Source organism: Panicum virgatum, chromosome 8N, assembly GCF_016808335.1.
Source record: "Panicum virgatum strain AP13 chromosome 8N, P.virgatum_v5, whole genome shotgun sequence".
Taxonomy (NCBI): Eukaryota; Viridiplantae; Streptophyta; class Magnoliopsida; order Poales; family Poaceae; genus Panicum; species Panicum virgatum.
Genome location: NC_053152.1, coordinates 39,494,672 through 39,511,560, shown reverse-complemented (window position 1 = coordinate 39,511,560; position 16,889 = coordinate 39,494,672). Strand labels below are relative to the sequence as shown.

Sequence of the window (16,889 nt, the reverse complement as noted above, 5' to 3'; positions counted from 1 at the left end):
TGCAAGCGATCAATAATAAGAAAGGTCAAGAATCCTCAGAGAAAGGAATCAAGACCACATGAGGCCAGCCAGTTACGGTGCTGGGTCCCAAATAGCTGAGGTCAAGATACTTGAGGAAAGGAAGACGAGTTAGCCATGACACATCCAAAGAGTTGGTATCAGACATTCTGGACAGGTCAAGGTATTGGAGCCTTGAAAGGTTACCAAGCTGATGAGGAACGGTACCAAGAAAGCCCGTGCCAGAGAGGTTTAAGGTACTTGAGGTTCCTGAGGGAGCCCAGGAACTGTGGAATGCGACCAGTTGAGCTTAGAGTTTGTGTCGGACCGGAGTACATGATCTTCATGGCAGGTGGAAGGGATGTACAAGATCCTTCAATTACATTTGCCTTTAGCATCGAGCACCTGCTTACGTGTAGCCATTTTTTCGATTTTAGATTTTGCAAATTCCTTAACTTGTAATACCCCAGCACAGATACGTGCCGCGTATTCGCATGGGCATGGTTATGCTAGCTCTATAACCACTAAGATGAGGTTTTAAGCCAGCATGGACAATGTGCGAGAAGCTAAATCTACAATCGCGCGGCTCAATGCTGATTCTACAGTCGACCATGAGGTTCCAAACTCACGGTCTACTCGACCGACTCCCCAGCGCAATAAGGTGGACCCGATTGCTCCTTCCCCTTCTCATTTTTTCCCAAGCACTCCCTGCTCCTTCTCCTCTTCCCCTTTCTTTTCTTCATTTTTCCTCTCTGGCGCACCCCGCCTGGGTCCGGCCGGCCCCGCCGCGGCCTCCCTCCCCCTCAGTCGCCGCACCTCTTGCCTCCCTCCGGCGGCACGACGGCTGGCTCTCCAGTGGCGGAGCGGCACACGGCGGGGAGGCGGTGCGGCGGCTCTCTGACCTTTTTTGTTTTGAATGTAAAAGTTTTCTCATCATTTTTCTTTAAGTTTGTTTCTTAAATTTTTTTCTTCCAAAATTTTCTCGCCTCTAGATTTTTCCCTTGAATTTTTTTTAATCAGAAAACGACAAAAAAATTACTAAAAAAGAGAAAAAAAATGGTCGGAAAATCAATCGTACGACTCCCAACTTACGGCCGCCCGTAAACTAGAATGCCCCCGTTAGGACGCCTCCTTACGCGCCACGCCACAGCTACCATGGAGCTGTCCCCAGCCACCCACGTGACTTTCCACGTATTACGTTGTTTTTTTTATTTCTACTTTTTTTTCTCCATTACGTGGTGCAAATGCTATCATTTCTTTTCTTTTTCAGATTTTCTCTTTTTACGTTCTATTTTATGTGATGAAGTTCTCTTGACAACTATTTATAAAATTCGTACTAAAAGCTAATGCCAAGATTATACTCAGAAGTTGTGTGATGAACTTGTGTGTAAATTTTTTTACGAGAAATCTTCCCGATAAAGATAACATCATACATGTTGTGTATTAGCCTCCATAATTATCTAGAAAAAAAACTATGCATTAAAATTGTATATATCGAAAAAGTTGTGCTAAAAGATTATGTATCGTAAAGTTATGATGCAAATTTATCTTGTAAAAAATTATATGTAAAATTGTATTTAGAAATTGTACCTTTTCAACAAAATTATGAAGAAAAAATCTTCATAAAAAAGAAAATAAACCTGCTGCCTGAAATCGGGCGCTGGAAGCCCTCCTAGCGCTCGCTGATTAGCTAGCACCGACAATGTGCTGCAGTAGTGACCTAGTCTACTATTATGCGAATATCAAGCACCGGGAATTATTTATAAAAATAAAACTTAAGTTTATTATTTTTTCGACGAACCGAAAGTTTTTTTATGCCCCTGGAAATGATTACTTACTCGGGCTTCAGTCTACCATACCTGGTGGTGGGCTTCGCAAATGGAGAAGAGTTGGTTTAGAATGGGCCGTCACGGCCTGTGACGTGCAAACAGGTAGTTGGGTCAGTTTTCATCGTCTAGAAGAACGCGTTGGGTATTTATAGTTTCTTTTTTTTTTGCTGGAATTCCTTTTCATCTTCGAGCAAACACGATCATTTATGCTATATGTATACATGGGCTGAATCTTACTCTCAACATATCTCCTTTTGTTCAAATTTATTTCACCTCTTACAGCTTCTTATATTAGGAGGCAGTTGGTGTACTGTCATAGCGTCCCAGAGGACAACAGCTCTAGACACTAGTACCATGTAAGAATTGATTGGAACAGCTTGCACCTCATGGTGCTGTGTGTGTGTGTGTATATATATATATATATATATATATATATATATATATATATATATATATATATATATATATATATATATATATATATATATATATATATATATATATATATATATATATATATATATAAGGCCGGCTCAAGCTAAGGCCAAAACATTTACAACAAGGACTACAGACAATTCGAGTTACATAATTATAGTGTCCTTGTCCTAGGACACATGGCGGTATCAGGTTTAGAAACTACTACTCCAGAGGAGTCGTCCCAACTCCCAAGTAGTAGGGGTTGAGCAGTTAGAGCCAATTGTTACGCTGCTGCTGATGACATCTAGTACGTCATCACTGTCCATAGCAGAATGACTCTCCTATAAAAAGAGACTTGCAAGTTTCGTTCGACTCGATCAACTCTTGCTTCAACCCAATCTAGCTAGTACGTATAGTAGCTTCCATTAGAAATCTAGCTAGAGCTTTGCATCAGTCATCCATGCCGGTCATGGTCAGATCCATGGGTCCCATTCCCATGCAAGTCCTGACGACCTTACTCTTGCCACTTGCCTCACTGCTCAGCTGCTCATCGGCGGCGGCGCCGCCGCCGTCCGGCTACCGCTTCACGCTCACCCACGTCGACTCCAAAGGTGGCTACACCAGTGCCGAGCTCCTGCGCCGCGCCGCGCACCGGAGCCGCCACCGCGCCGGCATGATGCTACCAGGTCACTCCTACTCCACGATGTCCTCCAGCTCAGACACCCGTCCCACCAGGCTCCGGTCGGGCCAGGCCGAGTACCTCATGGAGCTCGCCATCGGGACGCCGCCGGTGCCGTTCGTCGCGCTCGCCGACACCGGCAGCGACCTCACCTGGACGCAGTGCCAGCCCTGCAAGCTCTGCTTCGCGCAGGACACGCCGGTCTACGACCCCGCCGCCTCGTCCAGCTTCTCCCCGGCGACCTGCGCCAGCGCTGCGTGCCTGCCCGTGTGGCGCCGGAACTGCTCCGCCGCCGCGCCGTGCAGGTACCGCTACGTCTACGGCGACGGCGCCTACTCCGCCGGCGTCATGGGCGCGGAGACGCTCACCTTCGGCGCCGGCTACGGCGCCGCCGTCTCCGTCGGCGGCATCGCGTTCGGCTGCGGCGTCGACAACGGCGGCCTCTCGTACAACTCCACCGGCACGGTCGGCCTGGGCCGGGGGAGCCTGTCGCTCGTGGCGCAGCTCGGGGTCGGCAGGTTCTCCTACTGCCTCACCGACTTCTTCAACACCAGCCTTGGCAGCCCGGTCCTGTTCGGCTCCCTCGCCGAGCTGGCCCCCGGCGCCGCCGCGGCGCAGTCGACGCCGCTCGTGCAGAACCCCCGGTTCCCCTCGTGGTACTTCGTCTCCCTGGAGGGCATCTCGCTCGGCGGCGCGCGCCTGCCGATCCCGAACGGCACCTTCGACCTTCGCGCCGACGGCTACGGTGGGATGATCGTGGACTCCGGCACCACCTTCACCGTCCTCGTCGAGAGCGCCTTCAGGGCGGTCGTCGGCAGCGTGGCCGGCGCGCTCGGCCAGCCGGTGGCGAACGCCTCCAGCCTGGACAGCCCTTGTTTCTCGGCCCCGCCCGGCGCGCAGCGGCTCCCGGACATGCCGGACATGGTGCTACACTTCGCCGGCGGTGCGGACATGAGGCTGCGCAGGGACAACTACATGTCCTTCAACCAAGAGGAGGCGGCGTTCTGCCTGAGCATTGCCGGGACGGCGTCGTCGGTTTCCGTGCTCGGGAACTTCCAGCAGCAGAACATTCAGATGCTGTATGACATCACCGTAGGCCAGTTGTCGTTCGTTCCAACCGACTGTAGTAAGCTCTGAAGTCAGGAGCGTATAGTCGAGTTTTCTGAATCCTTTGATTTCAATACTTCAATCCTTGCTGTTTGTGTTACTTCACACTTTTTTTTTGTAACCGTGGATGAGCACGTTTTTATTAAAAGGAAGGTTTCTTGCACACTTTAAATGATGATGTACTTTCTTGGGCATGCATGACTTGTTTCTGTTAGGTTGATCTCCACCAACTCAGTCCAACAACCGAGTCAGACCCTTCTCTCGCGTCCTGATCGGGGTGCATAATCAACTCATGGTTGCGGCCCCGGTCGCATAGCGCCATATAAAAGCAAGGGTGGGGGCTGGGGGCACAGAAGCTGAGTTTCACCATATCCACCAAACCCACCTACAACTACTGATCCTATCTGTACGAGCGCTGTAGCGACGGGAAGTGTCGCCGCCACCGTGCCTCGACGCCTCACCGTCTCTGCATCACCACTCCGCCGCCCCCGCGCCGTGCCACCATCATCTCTGACTCCGATGCACCGACTACTCCGATATAGCCAACAACGCTGAGGCCCTCCTCATACAGTCTGTGCTTTCCCCTCTACCCCCCCTCTCTCTCTCTTAGATGTAAAGACTCATGTTGTGTACTCAAGTTAGTCAAGTATTACCCACTGATCTATACCTAGACAAACTATTAGTTTTAACAATTATATCACTCGCCGATCTATTGAGTAGATCAAGTTGGGGGAAAGAGCTTAGAAGAAGAAAGATCCGAATTCGATTCAAATCGAAGAATGAAATTCGAAACCCTAACCCTAGAAAGAGCAAGGGCTGGCGGGACCTACCTTGTCTCGCCGCTGCCACTGCCGGCCATCACTGCATGGGAAAGCCAGCCCGAGGCGCCGGCTCACCGGCGCACCACCGCCTCCGCATGGGAAGAAGACCCAAACCACCGTTCAGCGCGTGGGCTCGGGCACCGAAGCAAGACCGCTCGATGGTGGCATGCTCGCACCAAGGTGAGCGCGCACACCGGTGACGGGGCCCGCAGTGGCGCCTCCTCCTCGGGCGAGCCACACCGGCCACCACTACTTGGGAGAGAAGAAAGAGGAAGGAGGAGGTAAATGGCATTAGGGTTTGGGGGAGAGCTCCGACTGATGCGGGTTTTGTCCCCTCAAAACGCGTGCTCGACCATCAATCGCGATGGACGGCCAGGAGCGGCCCACAGCCAGCGGGCGACTTTCAACCTAGGTGGGATCCAGGCGTGGACTAGATTTCCAGCCCAGACTTAGGTTGCGGCCTGGGCACGGGGGAGCACCACGCGCGAGTTGGGCCTCAGGCCGATTTTGCTAGCCGGGCCACAAGCAGAGTTGATAAAGAGATTTAGTTTTATTCTTTTCAGAAGCATTTTCTTTTTTTAAGCCTAGTTTTTATCTCTAATTAATTTTGCACCAACATGTTTAACTTTTTAGAGAGTAGATGAGTTTAGTGAAATGCTTCTAAATAAGAATTTAATAAGGATTTTTTTATGTTTTCGCTGCTAAGTTTAAGTTTATCCTCTAATTAATTTAGAACCAACGAGACATTTTAATTAGAGGAGCAAGTTCATTCATGTTTTGTAGTCAATTATAATATTGTTATTTTCAAAACACTGTTGGTAATAGCAATATGTAATTTTATTCAGCAAAGTTTCTATGCATTTATTCTATTTCTGCCCAACCATGATTTTAGAATTACTGTAGCAAGTTGATTGTATGTCTTTATTTTGATCAATATTAATTGAGATATGCTATTATTATTATTATTATTATATTGAGGTTCTCACTTTATTTGATTTTTTTTCAGGAACAAATGGTCTAATGCAATGAATTATATAAACAATGTACCACTGTTTGATGGATCCAACTATGGTATATGGGCTCAGAAGTTGGAGGTTGCACTTGCACAGTTAGACATAGACTTAGAACTCACCTCACCGTGTCCCACAGATCTTGTATCACCGGTAAGGGCTCAGAACGAGATCGATGCCCAATGGCAAGCTCGGCAAGGAGATCATGCTACACGCCTGATGAAGCATGATTTTGAAAAATCAAAGTGGGTCTCATCAAACCGCAAGTGTTTGATGGTGATCAAGAGTTCGATCATAGATAGTATAAGGGGAGCAATCCCAGATTGTCCCACTGCTAGTGAGTACTTAAAGAAAGTGGAGAGTCAGTTTACTGTCCCTTCAAAAGCTTATGCTCATAAGCTGATTCAGAGGTTAGTCAACAACAAGTACACTGGTGGTAGCATATGAGAGCACATATTGAAGATGAGCAATACGGCTTCTAAGTTAAAGCCTATGGAAATGGAGCTCCCAAGTGCTTTTGTTGTCCATTTGGTTTTAGCTTCCTTGCCAAAAGAGTTAGAGACTTTTGTTGTTAATTACAACATAAGTCACAGAGAGCAGATGAACAGGGGTTGGCCATGTTTGAGAGAGAAAAAACAACGATACATGTATGCTGCAATGGGCATACCAACCTGCCAAGTGCCAACAACGAGTCCTTCAGGGACATTATATAACTTGTAGTAGACTAGTACAACAGAAGTGTGATTGTTCAGAACACCACCAAGGCACCAACACATGGCAACAAGAAGTAGCAAATGAAGAAAGAAAAAAACACGGAGGCGCCATCACAAAGAGAAGAAAAATAAAGAAAGGGCAGGTTCTTACTATGAAACAACAATCTCAATCTCCGAGCCATTGCCTTCGCGTTGGGAGGTCGATGAATCAACTACATTTTCTTGTTTGACATGATCCGTGTCTTGGGTGGTCGATGGAAAAGCAGAGTTTTCTTCCTCTGTCACAAGACCCGCGTCTTCGCAAAGGCGGCATGTAGTAGATTTCGCCTCCAATCTTAAGCGCCGGAATTGGCTCATTTCTCTGAAGCCTCTCTGGCAGAGTCTCCATCCCTGCATATGACAGAAGAAGCCAGACATAGGACATGTACTCCACACCAGCACCAATGCTTTTGGCACCCTCTGCCTGAACCCGCAGAGAAGCAGAGCATCTCCACCCACACACCTAGGATGACGACCCACATCTGCTCTTCAGTATGATCTTGATTCATCAGCACTCTAGCAACATCTATTGATCGTTGAATGATCAACGACTCCCGGTCATGACCTGTGGACTCAAATATCTGACGCGCAAGTCCCCGTTCATCGGGATGCGCCACTTGGAACCGACAAAAGCGATGAATCTCGTTATAAACATTTGTGACCGGATCCTTCCTAATTCCAACCATTAGCATGTCAGGATAAGCAACAAGCATTATGGATGCAAGCGGGGTGGATGCGGCTGCCTGCCCCACGTCCGCAACCTGTCACGCGGGCGCTTGCTGCAGCCCGCATAGCGCCGCACATTTTTGCGGACAAGACCGCTCAGGCTAGCAATCTAGTAGCAGAGAAAACCGCCTAGGTGCCAATGCCATTCATAAAGAGAACCAGGATTTTACAGACAGCACCCTGGTGAAGGTACAAATTACAACCAAAACCTTAGCACACATTCTCCAAATAGTAAATGTGCAAAATTACAAAAAGTACCCGAACGAACATAGAATTTGACTTTGCACTCCTTGGATCCTCACTCACGCATCTCCTACACATCGCACCTCCTCTGGTTCTGTCGGAGTTGGAGAAGAAGCACAACCGGAAGGACAGAAGCTCAACCAAGGTGACCAACAAGACCTCCAGCATTTTAGCCGCAAGACGTCTCCCCTCTGGCGCATGGCAGCCGACGGCCGGAAACCAGACTCCACCGTTGCCAGACTCAACCATTGGGTAACACTGGAAGCTCCCACCTCAACGCAGAGATGGAGCAAAGCAAAAGCCTCACAGCGCCATCTCCGATGACCAAGCAATCGCCAGATTTGGTGGAGGAAAGGCCAACTTACCTGCGCCGACGTCCGGAGCAGAGCGGCGTGGGGCGTAGAGGGGCGGATCAGAGCGGCGCGGCCGCGGAGGGCTCGCCGGCGAGGAAGGAGAAGAGGGGGCTGCGTCGACAAGGAAGGAGGAGGATGCCGTGCGGGCGAGGGACGCGAGATCCACAGGTCTGCTCCCGAGCCGTTCGAGGTGCCGGACTTCCCGGTGTGCGCGGTCGTCAACAGGGCGACGTCGCTCGGGTTCTTCCACACGCCGGGCCTGAAGAGGCAGCGACGGGAGACGCTCGAGGTCGAGGCCACCGCCGACGGCCTGCTCGTCAACACGTGCGCGGTCTTGGAAGAGCGAGGGGGAGGCGGCCTCTGCTCTCCCTTCACGCGGGAGAGCTTACGGCCTCAGGGGGCCACGCCACCCAGGAAGGAGGAGGCGGCGGCCAGGCTACTAGCTCTCGCGGGCTGGCCGCGCGGACCCGCTTCACTATCGCGGGCTGATATGCGGCGTTTCACGAGCACGCGGTGCGGGTTTGCCCAGTGGGTTAGCGGCAAAGCCCGCCCCGTTTGCATCCCTAACAAGCATATGCATCATGTAGTTTGAAACCTCTCTGCACTGATGAGCACATATGTGCTCGGAAGATGTGCCCCTAAGGTAAAAGCACAAGTCCGTGGCTATATGCCAAATCAGAATTTTCTCTTCGAATGGCCTCTCGAAGTGCACTCCAAACAATGCTACCCAAGCCCAACGGTTGCACATGAGTGTCAAGTGGCCCTTCGTATCAATGAACGCCCTGTATCTATCTATATCCACTATGTACATGCTCCATCAAAACTTGATATATTGGCAGACCAATTCTGTAATGTGCTGGGACGAGCGTGCGGCAGGGTTTCGGGCTCCAGTATGCCAGAAATCCTCATTGGAGACGCGAAAAAACTCTAATTGGAGACGAAAAAAATAGCATCACCAAATTTTTGTCACCGATGTGAATTACATTGGTGACGCAGATTTCTAGCGTCACCAATAACCTCTTATCGGAGACGCGTTTCTTAATTATCCGCATCACCTATAATGGTTAACAGTGACGCGCCTTACTACTCCCGCGTCTCCGATGTTGGGTCATTGGAGACGCGGATTGGCAACTAGCGTATCCGATGATGAATTATTAACAAAAAAAAAGAAAAATAGGTGACAAGTTTATCAGTTACATACATCAGCACACATACATGCGTACAAAAAATGAAAGTTCCTCCTCTGATCACACATACATGCATACATCACAAATACACATATATACATCTCAAATACACATGTTTTATCCGTTACATACATCAGCACACCGTTCATCAAATTTTCATGCAACAAAAAAATGTCATTCAACTATTTAGAATACTACTAGAACTACTTAGCTTACAGTACATACTTCACCTTCTCTTCTCTTCCCATCGCTATCCTATGTTGTAAAAATGCACCCCCTTCCTCTTCACTAATGATTGGAAGAGTAATCTAACTGAACTGGATCCAAGTCTAACAATTAAACTCAAGAGTAATCAGATGTTGCATGAGATGTACACTATTGAAAATGATATGAACAACTCCTGCATACATGATATACATAGAAGTATCAGCTCGACAGATAGGTGTTTAATAATTAACAAGGGAGGAACATGTCTAGGTGGAGAGTGAAACAGTCATAGAGCTGGTTCCTACAAATTATGAACCCACCACCATCTAAACACTCCCCCATCCAGAAGGACAAGATTAGACTATTACTCATCTTTGTGCCTAAAATCATGAACATTCAGAGTTGCGCAATAATTCAGAAGTGCAAATAAATTTGTGTCTAGAGTTGCTCTACCAGGCGACCTTGAGTAGAAATAAATAATGTTGCAACTCTGTTGTCCTCAGTAGCCTGCAGGTTTCATACATGACTTTAGTTTTTGAAATATCGCAAACAAGATTCAGAAAGGCAATAGAAAGGAGATGCATTAAAAAAACAAATCCATGAACTCTATCGTAGCTCACTCACGGAGGCACTTTGCAAAATAGAAAGTAAAAGCTATGAATCTCTTGATTATCTGCTGATTTCTACTAATTTTGACCCCATTTTCACGAACTTCCAATTCAACTCCAACCGCAGATCACTGCATTACGTAGCTCTGCCTCTAATCCCCAATCGAGCCCCATTTGAGACTCGACCCAGAACAGCTGCAACGAAGAGGGACAGAGAAATCGAGATCGAACTCACTAGCGAGGAGGTGACGAACCACCCCAGGCGCCGCTCCCCGTTGGTGTAGGGGGCGAATCCCAGGTGGCTCTCGAGGAGCGGCTCAACACCGAGATGCAGCCGCTGCTCCTTCGTCGCCGCCGAGCAGCTCCTCCACCAGTTCCCGCCGCCACCGCCTCCCCATCCCCCGCTTCCTCCAGCCGCTAGCCTGCTCCTACTCCTCCGCAGGCGCCACCGCTCCTCATCTGGTCCTCCCTCACACCACGATTTCCTGGATCGGGGCGGATCCGGCGAGGCTGAAAGGTGAGAGAAGGGAACGAAGGAGCTGCCCAGCTAGTGGTGCTAAGGGCAAGAGTGGGGAGGATCTGCACTGGGAGGCGTCGGCGACCGTGCAAAGGGCGACAGCGGCGCCGGCGGCGTGCGCGAGATAGAGGAGGGGTGTGGACGCGAAAGAGAGCGAGAGTTAGAGCATCTCCAACAGCCACGCTATCTCAGATGAGATCGCTAAAAAGAGCAAAAGAGCGATAAAATCCCGTTCCAACAGTCTCGGCATCTACCTCCGCTCGCCATCGCGCTCGATATCCAGGGCTCCTCGCTCGTCGGAAAACCCGACGGACTCCGCTCGCCATATCTTTCGATGGGTGCGGGCCCCATCCTCCTACAGCCTTCCGCCCTTGCGCTCCGGCCGTGCCACCCCCGTCGAGCCGCCCTTGAGCCTGGGCCCGTCTCGCGACGCCAGTGTCCCCCCGTCGTCCTGCGCGGTGCAGGCCGAGGCGGGCGTGGAGGAGGACGGGGCGGGCGTGGCGAGACTAGGCCGGTACAGAGGGCAACGCGGGCGCGGCAAGCAGAGGACGGCGCGGAGGACAGGGCGGGCGCGGCGCGGGGAGGACAGGGCAGGCACGTCAGAGGCGTGGGCCTCACTAGCGGCGGGAGGCGCAGAGGAGTCGAGGAGAGAGCACGGAGAGGAGCAGGCAAGGCAAGGTTGCGATGACGGCGGCCCTCGGCGGCGGCGGCGACCGCGCTGGCCGGCTCCACCTCGCCCCGTCCAGCTCGCGGCGGCAGCCCTCGGCGGCGGCGGTGGAGCTCGCGCGCGGTGGAGCGCACGCGGCGGCGGCCCTTGGCCCGGCCACACCGGCAGCGGAGCTCGCGCGCGGCAGGCAGGGCTTGCGCGCGGTGGCGGAGCTCACTTGCGGCGGAACAGGCGACGGAGCGGGTGACACTGGGCTGCGGAGCAGGCGGACGGGAGGACGGGAAAGAAGAGTATATAGTAGTCTGTTGGAAATCATGGACAAATAGAGAGTGAAAGTTAGCTAAATAGATAGCTATATAGCAATATAAAGAGTATGATTTGGATAATGTGTTGGAGATGCTCTTAGACGAGAAGCGAGCTCTGTCTGAGAGGGGACATTAGACCTCGCCATCCCCTCCTCCCGCGCGGATTTCTCTTCCCACAGCGCCCTCCCATCCTCGCGCCCGTGGCCCGCGCCCATCCCTCGCCGCTCTCGCCCCACGCGGTCACGCCCGTCGTCGCCGTCCTCGCGCTGCTCCCGTGCAGTGCCATCGTCACCGTCCTCGTGCCGTGCCGTCCTCGCCGTCCCCGCGCCATCCCCACGCCGCTCCCGCACCGTGCCATCCTCGCCATCGCCTGCCTCGTCGATTTGCATTGTCTGGAGGCCGCCGGACGAAACTGACGCCACCAGGAGCACCGCCGAGCCAAGACGCACCTCATCAGCCGGTTGCCGTCGTCGATTGGCCATTGGAAGCGCTCCACCGCGTGAAGCCCGGGAGCAGCCCCCGGCGGGCCGAATTCCGGCCACCACCGTCCACATCTGCCGATGGTGAGATCCTCCCCGTGACCCTCTCACTTTTCTCTTTATATTCCCCTACCTGTCCGAGCCCTTTGCCCACTGAATCGCAGGCGACCTCACCGTCCAGAGCTGCTCGCCATGGGAGAAGTCCCAAGCTTTTTCATTCAAGCCCCTAGACAATCCTATAATGGTTTTCAATATTCACGTGTCTTGTAACTTTTACGTAAAAACCCCCGGAAGTTTTGGGTGCCAGCGATCCAGTCCAGTCAAGCACTTTTGAATATGCATAGTCAAGATCCATACATAGTCTGTTGGATAGCCCATCTTTTTATACAAGTTTCTATTTTTACAAAGGAGATAAAATCTGTAAATTTAGCTAATGTTTTAAAGAGACTCTTGGAGATACTCTTATTATTAGAGGCAGATAGCTACGGATGACGCGCTTATTGGAGACGCGGATGCATAAGCATCGTGTCACCAGCGTGGAGTACATTATCGGAGACGCGTACATTTAAATTCGCATCACCTTATACGAACACTATCGGAGACGCTAGTTGAAAAAACGCGGCACCTATTGTTGAGGTCATTTTTGGTGACGCGTTTGTTCTACCAGTCTCCGATTACCCGATATAGGTGACGTGTTTTCAGGTTTCTGGGTTGTAGCTAGTACATAGGTGACGCGGGTAATTCGGGCGCGTCACCAAAAGTATTTTGGTGAGCGGTTCAAATTAGCGTCGCCAAATACTGTGTCATCTTTGTGCGATTCTGGCATAGTGCTCCATTGTTGGTACAGCAAGTCCCTGCTCCGTAACAATTCGGCGATTCTCGTCGACATGGGGCGCCTTGTGCTAGAGGCTAGGTAACCCAGAACACTGTGCTGGGGAAGGATATCAGGCCAGCTTGATTTCCAGTTCCACATGTCGAGGAGGCCGGAAGTGAGTTCGAGCACAAGAGTGCCGTACAGCAGCACAAGCGTAACCCTGAGATCTTGGCGACTGTAAGCGTAACCCTCACACAGTACAGATATGCTTCGAGGCCGTTCTCTCCTGGATTGTCCGAAGGGCTGGCTTGCACTTTGTAGGCTGCTAAACCTGGCGCTACTAGCAGCCCAGGGCTTCACAATGCATTTGAGAATCCCAGGGATGAAATCATGAAAACCAATTCACAATGCATTTGAGAATCCCAGGGATGAAATCATGAAAACCAAAACAGTTGCAGCCGATAGCATCTTGTTGTCAGCTGATGCTGGCCACCACGACCAGAACACGTAGAGAGCCACGCTGACCTGACAGTGAAGTGGATCGGAGAACCCAAATTAGAAAGATCAGGCAACAATGACCATGCGCGGCAAGCGGCAACAGTGCCAAGTGACGAAGAAGTTACTCCCTCCGTTCCAAATTACACTTCGTTTTGGCAATCTAAATACATAGTTTTTACTATACATCTTGGTAAACATTTGAAGTGCATCTAGGCCCATAGATGCAATCGGTAAGTTTCGGTGATTAATGACGACCGTATGCGACTAACATGTGTTTTGAAGGAAATAATCTTTGCGAGTTATGTCTCATATGAAATGTGAAAGGAGACCCCTCAAAATTCATGATCAAACGATTCACGGACTCAATTTTCAAGATCAAGGACTATTCTAGTTTCAAGTGTCACAAGGAGATAAAGGACACTTGATTTAGTTTGAGTTTTATAGATTTAAGTTAGTGATCGTACTATCAAGAAGGATTCTCGGGTTAGTAGCTTGACTCAAGTTGATATGGCCTTAGAAACAACGCATACTTGCTCAATTTAGTCCAAGACAACTCAAAATAACTCAAGAAAACACTTGGAAGAACAAAAGGTCGAAGAAAGAAGCAACTCAAAATCAACTCAGCTGAAAACAGGCAGAATCAGTTGCACCGGACACAACGGTGCCTAAGCACCGGTCCATCCGATGGCAACCGGTTACACCGGTGCAATGGCTCCGGTGCATCCGGACAAAGCAGCAGGGCTCGGGTGAAGAAAACCTCTGTATCACCGGATACACCAGTGACCCTATGACAAGAACCGGTCTATTCACAGAGTCATTCACCAGAGAGTATGTAACTCGGGTCAAAAACTTCTCTACTTCACTGGATACACCGGTGGCTTGAGAACATGCACCGGTGCATTCACATAGTCATTGATCAGAGGCTATGCAGTTGGATTTCAAGGAAACTCTTCAGCACCGGATACACCGGTGCCTCCTAGGAACATGCACCGGTGCATCTCTGACAGACTGTGCACTGATTCAGATGTCAACGGCTACTATTTGGATTCAGTGTGACTGGATACACCGGTGCTATAGCTTCGGTCTATCCGGTGCATGCGACTTTTCTGCAGAATGTTCCTAACGGCTAGGGGTGCCTCTCCACTCTATATAAGTCGACCCCCTGGCTCATTTATGTTGCCTTTGATGCATTGAATACCTGAGGCCACCCTAAAGAAGAAGAGAGAAGTGTTTGGAGCCATTGAATGAAGATCTAGTGATTGCAAGTGATCCAACTTGAAGAAATCAACCATTCCTTGAGTAGCAAGTGTGCTAGTGCTTAGGATCATCTTAGTGAGGGTCAAGTGAAGCCTTGAGAGCTTGTTACTCTTGGTGTTTGACGGCACCTAGACGATCTTGGTGATCGGGTGTCTCTTGGTGAGCTCTTGGAGATTGTGGGAGCCCCAAGAGAAGGTGATTGTATATGGTGTGAAGCTCTCCATTCCGGAGATGGAGAAAGAGCATTCTTAGTGAAGACCTGCTTCTTGGTGATACAAGGGAGCGATACCCTTAGTGGGTGCTCCAACGTGGATTAGGGGGGGCGTCAACTCCTCGATACCACGGAAAAATATCCGGTTGTCTCGTGTCCCTCTCATTTACCTTACTAGCATTTCATATCTCTTGTACTTGCTTAGACTCTTGCTTGTTAGCTCTTGTCTAGAAATTTATCATTCTAGTGTGGTTCGGTTGACTAGATTGCATATTTGTTAGTGTGATCAACTCTAAGGAAGATGAACATGTTAGTATGTTATCCTACCTAGAATGATGATGCTAGTGTGCTCTAGTTGATAGGATCAACTTTTGTAGATTGGGCAACACTAGTCTAGGCTAAGGACTTGGTAGAAATTTGAAAAAAATCCCAATTCAACCCCTTTTCTTGGGCCATGATCCTTTCAACATTATGTCTAGATGTATAGTAAAAATTATGTATATTTATTTGTCAAAACGATCTATATTTTGGAATAGAGTGAGTAGAAGATTCGCAAAGATACGACGACTATGATAATTACCTGAGTCACTGCAACCATGACGTGATGCCCCCATTGCTCATTGTCTTCGATGTTGTAGCAGGGTATGTTGAGCCCTCCGAGGTGCGTCAGAAGGATAGGAGCCCAAAGCAACTCCAGCTCGCGACTTACATGAACGGAATCGGTCAGCGACCTGCTTCTTTTGACGGTTCAAGAGTGTGGCGAGTGCGTTTACGGTCACAGGCTCGCTGGCGATGTACACGAGCCGGATGCAAGCCTTGAACCATGCTGGGAAGAGGAACTTACTCTGGACTTGGCGAGTCAACAGGAAGAGCTGAATGGCGAGGCTGCTGAGGACGAGGATGCGGAGCTGCCACTCTTCCCACCATTGCAGGACACTTGAAAAAGCCATTCGTTGATGCCCCCCAGGCCACTCACTCACGCTTCTGTTGCTCGTGGTTGGCAAGGCACCTCGCTCGCTCACCTGTGAACAGATTTGGTTTGAGCGAAAGGAAAATTGCTTCGGAGCAAGGAAAAGTGAACCCAAAGATCCTTGATTAGAAATGGCTTCACGAAGATGCATGTTTTCACTTTTCAGCAGTCAAAAAAAAGAAAGATCCGAAGTGATGGAAATGGCGACTTTGCTTTTCAAAACACATCTGCTGCCTTGGTGGTGTGAAAAGTTCCAGGACAAGTAAAATAATGTAGCTTGTGCTGGCTGGCGCGACCTCTTCGCCTCCTCTTCGGCAGCCAGCGATGATATCTGATCTGAGCATGGGCAACGGCAGAGGTGGGCAGCTAGCGACGCGTTCCCGGCCCATCCGTGCAAGATGCCGATGGAGTGAGAGGTCCAGGAACCGGGGAAGACTCGACTTCGCCGTCAATGTCGCGGTACGGCGGTAGGCACGACTGCACGAGCAAACACTATGTTCCCATGTCAGATCTGCGCTACTGCCTCTGTTCCCCGATGTTGATGTTTGCTCGGTGCTTATTACCGTCTGGTTTATTTGGGTAGTAAAATTTTAATTATCAAACCAGATTGTTCTAGGTCTTTTTGGATGGATAAAACTAGACTATGACCCGCACATTTGCACGGCTAGTAGATTTAAAAATTTTATAGTTGTTGTATTTTTACTATTTTAAGAAACAATTATATTATTTGTTATCATACAACACCCTCCTTGTTATCGTAAATTATACTTTAGTGCTGGTTAAAGTAATTCAAATATAGTCTACTACAATAACAGTTTCCTTTGCTGAGCTTTAATAATATTCTACATATAATTATTTTTATTTTCTTTTTATGTCGATTGAATAATTGTTGAATGCTAAATGATATTTTAGACTTAATTTTTCACAATGGCATTGGTGGGTCATTTTTAATTAGGCACAGGGGTATTTTAGGGTAATTTTTATCATAGTGGTAGTGGTGAGTAATCTTTACTTTTTCTATTTTTCTCCTATTAACATGGTAATTTTTAGACCTTGAAATGGAACATGGAGGCTCCATTTGTTAGTCAAATACTAATATGTAACTTATACATAGCTAAATGTTATTTTAGATTTCCTTAAAAAAATTGATATTTTAGATTTAATTTTTTATAATGGTATTGGTGGGTGATTTTTAATTAGTCACAGGAATCCACTAGCAGCTAGCGATCGATGGC

General features: G+C 49.3%; 1 protein-coding gene and 1 long non-coding RNA gene across 2 annotated transcripts; both read left to right on the top strand.

Annotated features, from left to right (window-relative positions):
• Positions 1 to 2,712: 2,712 nt before the first annotated feature.
• Positions 2,713 to 4,059, top strand: LOC120686014 (aspartic proteinase nepenthesin-1-like). The gene has a single exon (XM_039968174.1). The coding sequence runs from the start codon at positions 2,713 to 2,715 to the stop codon at positions 4,057 to 4,059; it is 1,347 nt and encodes a 448-aa protein (XP_039824108.1).
• Positions 4,060 to 11,611: 7,552 nt separating this feature from the next.
• Positions 11,612 to 12,417, top strand: LOC120684546. The gene is made up of 2 exons (XR_005679343.1): positions 11,612 to 11,988; positions 12,069 to 12,417. It is a non-coding gene; the product is annotated as an uncharacterized LOC120684546 (long non-coding RNA).
• Positions 12,418 to 16,889: the final 4,472 nt, after the last annotated feature.